Consider the following 13,092-nt stretch of genomic DNA (forward strand, 5'->3'; position numbering starts at 1 on the left):
GGGGGTTTTATGGTATCCTATTTGTGTTGAATAACTTGGTTATTGATTCTATGTGTTCATATTTGCCGATTCAATGTTTGTTTTCTATGTCCATAGGCATTATGTCATCGTCATACTCACGTCATAATTTTCTGGAGACGGACACTATGTTCCTCGAGTTTGAGATGAGTTAGATAACTTTGCGGGAGGATTGTCGTCAGTGGGCGACAATGCGGGTGAGTATAAGAATTTCTTTCATTTTAACTTACAATTATTTCATGTTTTTTTCTCTAACATTATATTGAGCAAGGTCGTCTTCTCAACAACCTAGGACTTCGACTCCTAGGAGACGTGCGCAGTCTCGACTCTTAGAGTTGGAGCGCCACGTTGCAGAACATAGGCGCATTCCGATGACGATTGCTCTTAGTGCGGAGAAATCTATTTTCCCACACGCCGTTCACTTCAGCCATGCGATAGGCGTGTGCATGTGAAAGATATTTTTCGTCCGCTGCCTTAAGTGGGCGAACGTTGGCAGAGAATACATTGAGGTCGTTAAAGACGACCTCCAAATAATTAAGTCCACTACAAATTTATGATTTTATTTGAAACATATCTAAGTTAACCAATTTAATATGTTATTTTTATAATGTGTAGCCATTTTTTGTGCTTGATTTTAATAATCAAGCAATGAATAGGTTTGTTGAGCATCAGATGCTCGCCACCTTTAAAGAGTTCCGGACCGACTGTTACAGACACTTCAAAAAGTACAGCGACCCCGAGGAAGCTCGTGCCAACCCACCAAACATATTGGTTGGATGTCATGAGGATTGACACTTCCTCTGCGATCACTACATCAGCCGTGCATTCTAGGTATTTATCATGCTTAATTATGATTTCAATCTTTAATATGTATAAGGAATAAACAATATAATTGATTTCATGCAGGAGCAATCACGGACGAACAAGGCTGCTAGACAAAAGTAACCTTACAGTTATAGCAGTGGGTCAAAGTCGTTTCTACAACGACAGCACGAGCTCGCTGAGAAGAAAGGGGAGTTGGTCGACCGTATGGAGTTGTTTTGGAAAATACATGTTCGAGTTGGGACGTTCATTTCACAGGCCGCAAAGGATGCGCATGTAAGTTATTGAACCAACACTTATGTCCTTATTAATTATATCCTCTTTCGTTATATATTTTTGCATTACCTAACTTAGCTTTTAAAATTGTTACAGAATCAAATGTTGGAACTCCAGTCTCAACCTACTCCAGAGGTAGTCAGCCACTCTCTGGGATGAGATATGCGATCAGGTGTTAGGTAGACGACCAGATTACTCAAAAGGCCTTGGTTGGGGACCCAAGCCGAAGGCCCGCAAGACAACGAGTGTAAGCAGTTTCACGACATCTTGTTCATCGTCCACACAAAAATAGATTGAATTACAATCTAAACTTAATGAAGCTTTGGAACGGATTGAAGTGCAAGATAGAAATCACGCAGCGTTAGCTTCACAAGTAGAACAAATGCAAAAGTTGATAGAAGACTTGACTCGGGCACAATAAGGACCACCCCATGATCCCTAACTTTGCAGTACGTATGTATGTCTCCATTATTCTTAAGTTTTTGCAATGATAGTATACAGAGAACATATGGATATATGTATTAAACTTACTTGCTTTTGTATCATTGTAGGACCTAAGGTGTAGAATGGCGCGTACGAGCCTCGTTAGAAGACGTATGACTTTGTTTGCAGTTTTTTGTATTATAACTACATTTTTTGTATTATGAACACTATTAATTATGTTTTTTTAACTTATTAATTATCTTTTTTTTAGTTTGTGTTTTTATTTCTTAATTTATTAATTTATATTGAATTTGTTTTAATTTAATCCAAAACGTCGGAAAAATATTTGAGCAATCCGAATGTCATTATTTCACAAAAATAAAGAATTTGTTGCACAAAATATTTAAGGGAAAAAAATTAAAAATTACATATATATAAAAAATACATATAAAAAAGAATTCCCGATGCAACAAAACGTCGTGAATAGGATGCACAAAAACGTCGAAAGAAATTATTCCCGACGCTACGAAATGAGTCGACAAAAACGACGTCGGGAAAGGACTTCCCAACGTCGGTGGTTTCGTCGCCAAAAACGGTGTCGAGAGAGGTATTTCCCACGCCGTTGACGGCATCGACAAACACGACGTCAAGAGAGGCATTCTCGACGTTGTGTTGGTCACTCGTCGGGAATGCCTCTCCTGACTCACTTTTCCCGACGTGCGGTTCGACGCCGTGAAAAACGTCGACATATCCTTTTCCGACGATTTTTTCACTTTCTCCGATGTTTTTGTACGTCAGGAGTACCACCCTCTCTTGTAGTGAAAAAGAAATATTAATAGTTTCAAAGATTAATTAATTTAATACGTATTACAATTGTCCTTTACGAGTTTTCATGTTTCCAATCTCTCTTTTTTCTTCCAATTGGAAAATCCTTCACTAACAAAACATTCCCCTCGTGATTCTTCACTTACTTCTGGTTTGAACAAGTAACAATATAAACAAAATGCAGCATCCTTAGACATACTATATTCTAACCAATTGGGATATTCTTTAAACCAAGGTGGATTAAATCGTCTTAACTTTGCCCCAAACTTGTTGAATGGAAAAGTATGATTTCGAGGTTGACAAGGACCTTTTTGTAGATATGCTTTACGAACTTGATCTTGAATATTATAATTATATTTAGGAATTCTAGTTCTTAGACCAGGATCTGCAGGTAGTTTTCCTAAATTGATTTTTTTATAAGATATCTCTCCATGATATGTTAACTCTACAAAATTAGTATTAAACAATATAAGTATTATGATTTATCATATAGATTGAAAAAGTATTAAAACTAAAAATAGTAAGAAGAATTTAAACTTACTAGCGAATTGATTGGTACGTATATTCTAACGATGAACGAAAAAAATTATCTTTTAGCCTTTAATTCTGAAATTAAATAAAATAAATATATACGTAAATAATATAAATATGAATTTAAAAATTACAAAAAAAAAATAAAGAATAATACCTTTTTCATGGAATATTGTTGAAAGAGTGAAAATTTAGATCACCGATTTTGTTGTATTTTTTTTAAATATTTGTTAGATAACAAATGACGACGGCTGGAAAATAAGTTATGGTTTTATCTTAGGTTTTTTTTCCTCTTATTAATATTGACATTTGGAGAAATAAAATTATTGAGAATTGGAAAGATATTTGATATTTAGGGAAAGAAAATTAATGATATTTGGAATAAAATATATTTTGTGACAATTTAGGAAAAATTTTGATATTTGGGAAATAAAATTATTAAACTTTGGAAAGATATTTGATATTTGGAAAAAGAAAATTAATGATGTTTGGAACAAAATATATTTGTACAATTTAGGAACAAATTTGATATTTGGAATAAAAATGATTGTAATAGGTAGAATTTGAACCTCTAACTTAGAGGTTACAAAATAAGGACATAGGACCCATGTCCCCGTTGGTCCTAAATAAATCTGTCCTTGAAGCTAAACAAAATTAGGCGAATCCATAGACAAATACAACTCTAGAAGTTTTTAATTTATTTGAATCTAGTTCAACCAAAATAAATTTATAATCGAAACTCAAACCTTACAAAGTTTAATCAAACCCTTCAAATCATTAATTAATTCAATAACCCCAACTCTAATGTAACTAGAAAAATTTCCAATGTCATTCACGTAGGCAATCTTATCACTCCATTTTACCGAAATAGCCTACATGTGAACGTGGGTTAAAATAGTCATTTCTTCTCTCCCTAAAAGTTGACTTTTGGCCTTCAACTTCTCCGCCAAGCAATCGCACACCACACCTCCCCTACCCTCCACCGCTTTCTTTGACTCGTTCAAACTTCCATGCTGATGTCATCAATGACGTCATTTCTTCTCTCTTCTGTAGGCCCCACTGATCCCATACAATTCATATCTATCTATCCATCCATCTATCTAACCTAATCTAACTGTATATCTTCTCTCCTCCTCTCTCCAATTAATTAATTAATTAATTTAGATAAATCGAGAATATTGAAATTCAATACAAAAAATATTAATCACTAAAAATAATAATAATGAAGGTATGATCGGTATATATGACTTTAAATTACAGGTGTATTAAACATAACTAGTACCCACAAAAAAGAAAAAAGAAAAAAAAAACCCCAACCAGCTCCTACGAAAAAATATACAACCAAAAAAAGAATTAAATGAACCTTATTTGATGTCTGCTTTTGTGTATGTTTTCCACTCTTTTTGGATTTGAAGTTTTGGGTGATTTGAAGAAACCCCAAAAGAGGGAGAAATTTTGAAAAACCCCTTTGTTTCAGCTAAACTCTCTTAACATAGGAGAGATTGGATGAACATATCATGATCTCTTGGCTCTTCTTTGGCTCTTGTGAACAAATTGTCATTGGGCTGTGTTTGGTTCATGTAGGATCCCATTCCCATTGAGTTTCCAAATTCTGGGAATGAAAATCCATTCCCATTTTGTACCATTTCCACTGTGAACGCTGATTGGGAATCCGAAGATCGCTGCTGCAGCCGCAGACCCTGCGGATGCCCCCCGTTGTTTGACTGATGGGTCACTACCGATAATGGGCGAATCGCGGCCGGAGGATCGTTGTTGGGGAATGGACGGCTGAGGGAATGGCTTCCACTGCCACGTGCCGGTGGAACATCGTGGTTGTGCTTCCCTTCGTAAGTTGTTATCACTGCCCTTAGATCATGTGAAGCTCTCTCTACATGCTTTCTTACTGGACATCCTGGATTTGTGCATTTGTAGTAACTCCTGCAAATGCCCCCATCATTTTATTTTTAAATAATTTATAATACTAAATCACCCATATATCATTCAAAAGCCTAAATCCATTTTCGTATTTGTATGGGTGACTCGATTATCAACTCCAAAAACAAATGGAAGCTATAATCTTCTCTTAAAATATAGTGTTAGGATATATCTAGAGTAACCTTACCCCGATGGTCATGTATAATGCAATTCATTTTTTTTCAGACTTCGTTGTACTTTCACCATGAATATTAGATACAAATGAAATTGTAATAGTTACGGTCATTGCAATAGTAGTAGTGCATGTGCATTTGATGTAAGGTTTCATTTATTTTTGGCCAAGCCATTATTAATCATTTTAGGGAATAGGTGATCCACATATAATCTCATTAATCTACATGTTATTTACACCAATAAATAACCTATTTATAACCTCTTCGACAAAGTGAAGTATATGTTTAAACCAATTTAAATCAGTGCAATATTTTACTTATCCGATACTATGTTAACATTAATGCTCATGTATTTAATCATGATTCGATTAGAAATTAGGATTTCGAAAGGAAATGAAAATGAGAGAATTATTTCACCTTGGATTTGGGTTTCCCTTCACAACTTTCTGGCCGTACTTCCTCCACCGGTAACCGTCGTCGAGAATGTCGATGTCGCTGGTAGTTTGGACGACGACTCTCGGCTCTCTCACCGTTCGGCTGCCGGCAGCCGAAATACATTCATTGTTGTCACCGTCCCTTCGCCTGAAAATCAATTCCCCAAATCCATAATTTACAAAACAGAGTCAATTTGCAAAAGCAGAGCATTGGATTAGGCCCAACTCACCATCTCTTAGCCTCTGGTTCTTCCTCATCAAAATCGTCCCCTCCGGATTTGCTCTTTTGAGAGCTCCGATCGAAGTCGTCGTCGCCGATTGAAATCGAGGAATTCTCCGGTGTTGCAACGCCGTCAAATTGGCCACTGCCTTGGGTTGTAAATGACTGGTCCGCCATCTCGTTAGCGGCCTGATTCAAAGCCACTATCGCTTGAGAAGAACCGACCGACGACAGCGACGACCTCCTCGTGGATTGGGGCTTGGGATGGTTATGGCTGCCTTTGTAAACGATCTCCGTGATCTGTCCATCTAAGGATCTTTCAACTTTTTTCTTTGTTGGGCAATTGGGGAAAGTGCACTTGTAATAGCTTCTCGGATTTTCACTTCCTTTAACCTGTTTTTGGCCGTATTTTCTCCAGTTGTAGCCGTCGTCAGACCTTCGATTCACCGTCTGAGATTGTTGAGGGTAATTGTTGCCATAATCAGACTGCAACTCCCCGCTGCTGTTGTTTTGGCTCTGGTTTTGAACAACCCCATATTCCGGTGAGAAGCTCCGCATCGATCCAAACTCCGGCTTCACCATATTCTTCTCGGACGAAAAACCATCCTCCTTCTTGCGCTGTTCTTGAAAACTCCATCCCTGAGTCTGAACAACAAAAAGAAAATGAACCAGATATGTAATGAAATGAAGAAGGAGATCAAAAAAACGGAGTCCACCGTTTCGATCTAACGTACCGTGGGAGCTGTGGTGGATAAAGGCTGAAAAGACGTCGGCGGGAGCTTTGAAGATTGAGTTTGAAATGAGAAATTAGACGAATATTTGTTTTCTTCCTTAATGTTCTGCTGATTATATCCAAAATTGCTCTTCCAATTCAACGAGTGAGACGGGAAAGTCCCAGTGGTCGGCGACGGCAGAACCTGAACACAAAAGTAAAAGACCTATTAAACGAACATAAATTGAATGAAAACAAAACAAATCCATTGAGATGAAAATGAAAAGGGCGTACATGAGAAGCATTGAGAAGAACAGGGGAATCAAGAAGCTCGGCGGGACTCAAGCCAGGAGGAATGGCGAAAAAGGAAGAAGGAGACATGGGGGGAGGAGAGAGAGGGAGAGAAGGGGGAGGGAGGGATTTGAATTTAGGAACTCCGGTACCGGAACCGCGGAGAGGAGCGGAGGAAGGAGGATCGTTGTTGGCAGAGGCAAGAAGGTCAGAGTAAGAAGAAGTCATAAAAGGATGAGTAGAGAAAGTAAAGGAGGGATGAGAATTAGCAGAGGTGTCTAAGCTCCCGGAAGAGGAGGCCATGAGAGAAGAAGAAGAGAGATTTGTGAAGAGAAATGGTGAAAAGAGAAAGTTAAAGAAGGAAAGGGAGGAGGGTATTGAAGAAAGAAAGAACGAAGAAGAGGATGGTTCCTGGAAGGGGAGTCTCTTCGGAGATTGTTGACTGTGTTTTGGTCAAAACTCGTGGGTTTGACTGAATGGCGGCTGACTTGTTTTTCTTTTTCTAATTATAAAATAAAATTATTATTACGCTGTTTTTCATTTCTTTCTTTCTTGGTTGCTGTTAATAAATAAATAAGAAGAAGAAAGAAGAGAGATAGAGTTCGGTTGTTTTGTCTTTTTATTACCTCTTTCTTTCTTTCTTTCTTTCTTTTTTCTCATGCTTTTAAGCCACTCGTGTGTCGTGTTCTACCCGGCAGTTCTCTATGAATTCCATTTTTGATCTCCACATCTTAGCTTCTATTTTTCTCATTTAGTATTTCCCCCACAAAGTGGGCACAGAAATTATCATAACATTAAATAATTGTTCCATTACAACATTCATTTATCAACTTTTTATTACATTCACCGTAGCACAAAGACCAATTATCAATTACACAATTTTTAAAGTTGAAACTACATATTTGACACAAAATTTGAAAATTAATGTACTAAATTGATGATTTGACAAAAGATCTGATAGCCTTTTAATCTTTCAATCATGTATTCAGGAATGTTAGTAAGATGGGGTATATTGCATATCTTTCCAAATTATCATTGTAAACTTTATTATAAGCCTCGAAAAAAACAACTACTCATACTCCTTATATAAATACTAATTGTAAGAATTTATAGCAATAGTTGAGAAATACAAATTATTGAATTCTACAGTTTGTTTTGAATAGATCTGTCGACAATAATATGGTCTTTTTAGAATTATAAGACAGGTATTTTCTTATCAACTTTTAACATTATAAAGAATTCTTTAAATAATAAATTCTAAAATAGGCATACATTTGATAAAATTGCGTGACACATTTTGCGTATTTGGGCAGAAAGTGTGGATGGGATTTATGACGACATACTTTCTAGAACTCAACGTCAACGAGAGGAGAGAGGCAACGAGGAAAAGGGAAAGCAGCCTAACTTCCACGTGGCCAGGAAAAAGAAAATGCTTAGATTTCTTATTATTATTTTCTTAAAATTAATAAATACTAAAATACGCTATGTATGTTGGATCATTCAATACATTAACGAGGATTTTGATCATGATCATTCCAAGCAAAAGATTGGACCAGTTGAATTTTGCAATATTATCCATATTTGCCCTTCTTTTACACGACACATAGCTTTTTTGTTTTCTATCTATAAACAAATTATTGAATAAAATCCTATTGGACTTGTCAGTTAGGTTTGTATAATAATTACAATTTATCCAACAACTACATCTCTTTTAAAAATTCATGTCACAACTCTACATTTCAAATACGAATTTGTTAAATCCCAACATATTAAGTTCACACTTCATATCTCAAGTCAGTGCCTTAATCCTCCCACGGAAAATAAGCTTAAACTAGACGAGTCATTGAGTTTCCACCCTATAGATACTGTGACAGAACAGAATTGGCTATCAAATATAAAGTTTTAGACAGCTCAATTCATTATAATTGATCCTCTTACCATTCAAACTTAGAAACAGTGTCAAATATATTTTTTGTCAGACCACATAAACTCAGCCACAAGTCAAAGATTCCCTAAGATCTAATCCATTTTAACAATTGTCAAAAAAGTATGTTAGAAATACCATTAAAAAAGTTAAATTGAGTAGAGATAAAGCTGGAGAAGCATTCCTTCCAAACCCCCAAAGTTAAGAGACAATTATTCTGGTTTATCCATTCATATTCACATTCGCCTGGTAAGAACTACTTTTGTCATTTCAGAATTCCTTCAATTTTAAAAAAAAAACAACAAAACAAAAAAAGAACATTGCAACAGAAAGAAAATTACAAAACAATACAGTTGGAAACCAACATAATTTTGATTATTGTCATGAGCTTGCAACAAAATAATAAGACACAAGAAAACAAACATAATTTTTTCACCTAATTAATATATATATTCATATCCTAGATATCTTTCAATATTTCATGAAAATAGGCAGGAAGAAGAAGAAGACAAGGGAACTTCCGGGCGACGTGGTCGATGTATGTGAATGAAGATACCCAAAGAGAGACGCAATGTCAGTTTTAGCACTGAAGTTCTGTGAAGGTCAGCAGTCAGAAGTTGATGGAATCACTGATCCCTATGAAATAAAATATAAAATGGCCCCACATTGAATAATAATAAGAAAAAACAAGCAATAGCTACACAGTTGATCCAGTAAAAGACACAACTTTGAAACTAAGTTTGGGTCAAATTTTGCTTATAATCGACCAATGGAAGAAAACACACGCACCAAGCAGCACTGTCCCTGGGACTGACAGAAATGAACACTTGATTGTCGAGGACGAAATATTTATGCAAAAGTCAATCAAAATCGTCTCCTAAATTTCAGCTCCCCGTTCTCTTTTCAAAAGCTAGTTTTCCACTACTACAAATACATGAACACATTTAAAGAAAAAAGGTCTTTGATTAGTTCTTTCTGTTTCCTTTTTGACGACCTAACATAAATCTATTTTCTTGCTACCCCTGGAAACTGGAATTAGCATAGCCCGCAAAACTCATTAAGTCCCTTTTTTTCCAGTGGGCTACCTCCCAATGTTTTCCTTCTTTCTTTCTCTTTGAAGGAGGGGAAGGATATCTGAACTTTACGTAAAAACCCACGACTCATGTTATGTGCGGTGACATTAACATAAACCTGCTACACATTCCAAACTAGTAACAGTAGAACAAAGGTTGAGTTACTTCTTTGCGAAAGAGATAGCCATGGGATGTTGGGGGTCAATTTTAAAGCCTTGAAGAGCCTGCATCGCCATAGAGGATTGAACATCATCTTCAAACTCAACGAAAGCAATACCCGGCTTTGCTTCAATCATCCGGACTTCCCTGAATCCAGGATATTGTTGGAAGAGAACTTGCAACATCATACTAGAGGTTTCATGGGGCAAATTCTCAATAAATAGTATGTTGTTTGGAGTAGCTTCTGTAGCACTCGGATTTGCATGACGGAATGTGGCCTGCAGAAATGACACACAACAAAGAGGATTTCTTAGTAAAAATAGTTATGGAAAAATGTTGATTGACATTACCTGATCTCAGAGGCACTAAGGGGAAATCTAATTGGAATGGACATCAATGAATTTCTAACAAATGTGAAGAAAAACACAATTAACCAGAGAACAATTAACCAGAGAACCACGTTGTCCGAAAAAGACTCACAATTCATGTTTGGGACCACTTCTGGTGAAAACAATTAATACCATACAACTCATATGAAGAAGGAAAATAAAAATGAAGTTTTTATAAAAATAAAACAAAATAAGAATGAAAAGAAACTTACATTTGAACCTCCATTCTCAGTAGTTGTTCCATTGGGCATCGCAGATTGGTGTGCTTCTTCAGCACGCCGCTTTTTTTCAGCTGGATAAGCAAATTAAAAGATAGTCAGGAGCATAAACCAGTTTAAAACCCTTGAGATGTTTCAAAAGCAATGCAATAAGAAAATGAGACGTTATGACAAAAATTCAAGACACCAAAGTGAAAATATATTGTCTATCTGTTACGATCACCTTTTTCCTCTTGCTTCTTTTTCTTCTCCCTTGGCACAAAGGTTCCATCAGCTTTAGCAACACAATCTGATTTGGTTTTGGCATATTGAATTCGCTGGAAAAGAAACAAAAGTCATATTTATATTTTTGAGATGATCAACAGAAGTCATCTTCTTTTTAAACATCAGAATAACCGGTACAAATGAATATGGTACACAAACATCGAGATGAAACAAAAAGATAACTGAAATTAAGAGCAAAAAAGTAATACTAATACTTGTTTGTTCCAAAAACAATCATAGATATGTCTCCAAGTCATGCTTGTTTTTTTTTTTTTTCCTTCTTTCTTTTATAGGCGTAAGTGTTTCGAGTCAGCTTGCTATATCTCAACTTAATCTCATAGGATAACCCATTGGATCCTACAAAATTTGGGTGTCCCAAAAGACTTGAAGGGTACTATCCCAAGTAGATGTCCCACTATGAATTGATATAATTATCACTAAGCCCTTTATTATAACCACATTAGAACAAGGAGAAATGATCTCCTTGTGTCCAAGTTACAACATTCTAAGCCGCACATAAGCTTGTAATTCGTGATAAATGGATTCATTGAAGAAAGATTTGTCCAATGTATAGAAGTTGCAAAGAAAGATCTCAAAACGTTCGAAACCAGCACATGGCCAATATAAAAACCCACATATCCAATAAAATTAGGTCGTTATTTCGGGCATGCAAAGCAGCTAAACTGGCACAACATTGGTCGTGATTGTTTATAGACTTTCACTTGACCATCTCGACATAAGACTCATTGAAGCACAATTAGAATCCAATCCCGTCTACAAGAAACCTACCCACAGTTACTCGGAAAAAATCAAAGTGCACTAGAACAGTCCATAGATGAAAGGCACAAAATGACTATGAAAAGCAGTTTCAGAAAATGTGATCAGCTAAAGACCAACCATAGGTTTTTCATAGAATGGGAAATTTTGCATCTGCCGCACAGCATTGCTAGCTGCAGTCACTTCACTAAAGGCAACCCATGCTTGCCCTCGAAGCCTCGGTGTCTTCAAGGCAACGACATCAAGGATTCTTCCATATTGAGAAAACAAAGCATACAGGGATCTCTTCAATTCTGTCCAAGGGGGAGAAAATTAGTATACCATCAAAATCTGAACACTATGAGGACTTGGATTCAAACCACCCCCTCCACATGTGGTGTAATATTGTCAAAACTGAACATTATGGTCAGCTTGGTAACTAATCTGTTTTGGCTTTTGGTTTCTGAAAATTAAAATTATTTTCTCTTAATTTCTCGTATCGGTTAACATAGTTAAATACAATAGTTGAATTCTTAGCCAATTCCAAAAACAAAAACATTTTTAAAAACTAAACATTGGTAAATGGTAGATTACAAATTAAAAAAATTAGCAATTGAACATGTTTATAAGCTTCATTTTCAAAAACAACGAAATAAAAAACCAAAATGGTTATCAAATAGGCACTAAGCAAACCAAAATCCCAAGTTTTAACTAACCTTTCAAGCTACCAGCTCTATCACCCTAAAACCCAAATTTCAACTAAAATAGTTTAATCTTCTCGAGTCATTACTGAAGGCGTCGTAAGAAATGTTAAATACTGTCAAAAAAAACAAGCCCAACTTTGCCAAATACCCCTTCCCCCCTTCCCGGGGAAACCAAATGCGAAATGGTAAAGATAAAATGTGCCGAAGATCGCTTCAATTATACTAAGTTGTCTACTTAACGAACAGAAGAAAACACATTTACGGAAGAAATAGATTAAGGTTAAGCGAAAAGCTAAGAGTGAATCACCTTCTTTCTTGACCTTCTCGTTGAGATTCTTGATGTATATGGTCTGGTTAGGCGGTATATCCCCCGACAACATGGTTGTTAGGGTTCAGGGCCTTCGGATTACAGAGAATCAGGGAGTAATGGACAGAAATGTGGTTTTCCGAATGTGAAGAAGGAAGGTAGCTTGGAGCCCTAGAAGCAAATGTCTTCAGAGCGCCAAGATCGTACTCCCAGTTTTGGTGTCCAGGAGCTTGCTAATGGGCCTTCTCGTAATACTGAACCAAGCCCAAACTAGTTAAGGTATCATAACTTAAGCCTTGTTGATGGGCATCAATTCCAAACTGGTCCACTAAAGATGTTTTTGAATTTAAGAAATAAGCTCTTTTAGAAAAAAAAAATGTAGAATGTTTGACCATAGATTTTGAAATTGAAGAAGTGTATAGGTAATTCATCCCACTCTCACGAATGTCACTCAGAAAGTGCAGACAACAACTAAAGCACCAACCAGCAAGTAAAAGTAAAAGTAAAAGTGACACATAAGTTGATAACGTAGTTCGTTAAAATATCACCTATACATGGGAAAGTGTGTCTAGAAAAGATGACTCACTAATATTCAAAGTTAAGCAGTTTACAATATAATACTTGTCCATAATATACCT

The 13,092-nt window shown here is 36.2% G+C and overlaps 2 protein-coding genes across 2 annotated transcripts; both read right to left on the minus strand.

Annotated features, from left to right (window-relative positions):
- Positions 1-4,079: 4,079 nt before the first annotated feature.
- LOC103497023 (WRKY transcription factor WRKY24) lies at positions 4,080-7,276 on the minus strand. The gene is made up of 5 exons (XM_008459078.2): positions 6,664-7,276; positions 6,392-6,574; positions 5,668-6,302; positions 5,421-5,585; positions 4,080-4,833 (listed from the first exon to the last, which is right to left on the minus strand). Exons 1-5 carry the CDS (start codon positions 6,961-6,963, stop codon positions 4,383-4,385), a joined length of 1,734 nt encoding a protein of 577 aa, XP_008457300.2. The 5' UTR covers positions 6,964-7,276; the 3' UTR covers positions 4,080-4,382.
- Positions 7,277-9,228: 1,952 nt separating this feature from the next.
- Positions 9,229-12,684, minus strand: LOC103497024 (U2 small nuclear ribonucleoprotein B'' 2-like). Its single transcript, XM_008459079.3, has 5 exons — positions 12,455-12,684; positions 11,585-11,757; positions 10,647-10,740; positions 10,418-10,497; positions 9,229-10,094 (listed from the first exon to the last, which is right to left on the minus strand). The coding sequence occupies exons 1-5, from the start codon at positions 12,525-12,527 to the stop codon at positions 9,819-9,821; spliced, it is 696 nt and encodes a 231-aa protein (XP_008457301.1). The 5' UTR covers positions 12,528-12,684; the 3' UTR covers positions 9,229-9,818.
- Positions 12,685-13,092: the final 408 nt, after the last annotated feature.

Source organism: Cucumis melo, chromosome 12, assembly GCF_025177605.1.
Source record: "Cucumis melo cultivar AY chromosome 12, USDA_Cmelo_AY_1.0, whole genome shotgun sequence".
Classification (NCBI taxonomy): domain Eukaryota; kingdom Viridiplantae; phylum Streptophyta; class Magnoliopsida; order Cucurbitales; family Cucurbitaceae; genus Cucumis; species Cucumis melo.

Coding starts and splice junctions, on each gene's coding strand:
- LOC103497023 (XM_008459078.2), bottom strand. CDS start 6,963: ATGGCCTCCTCTTCCGGGAGCTTAGACACCTCTGCTAATTCTCATCCC. Junction 6,575..6,663: donor TTCTTCTCAATGCTTCTCAT/GTACGCCCTTTT, acceptor TTTTGTGTTCAG/GTTCTGCCGTCGCCGACCAC. Junction 4,834..5,420: donor AAGGGAAACCCAAATCCAAG/GTGAAATAATTC, acceptor GGGCATTTGCAG/GAGTTACTACAAATGCACAA.
- LOC103497024 (XM_008459079.3), bottom strand. CDS start 12,527: ATGTTGTCGGGGGATATACCGCCTAACCAGACCATATACATCAAGAAT. Junction 11,758..12,454: donor CGAGAAGGTCAAGAAAGAAG/GTGATTCACTCT, acceptor CCCCTTGGACAG/AATTGAAGAGATCCCTGTAT. Junction 10,095..10,417: donor CTGAGAATGGAGGTTCAAAT/GTAAGTTTCTTT, acceptor TCATTTCTGCAG/GCCACATTCCGTCATGCAAA.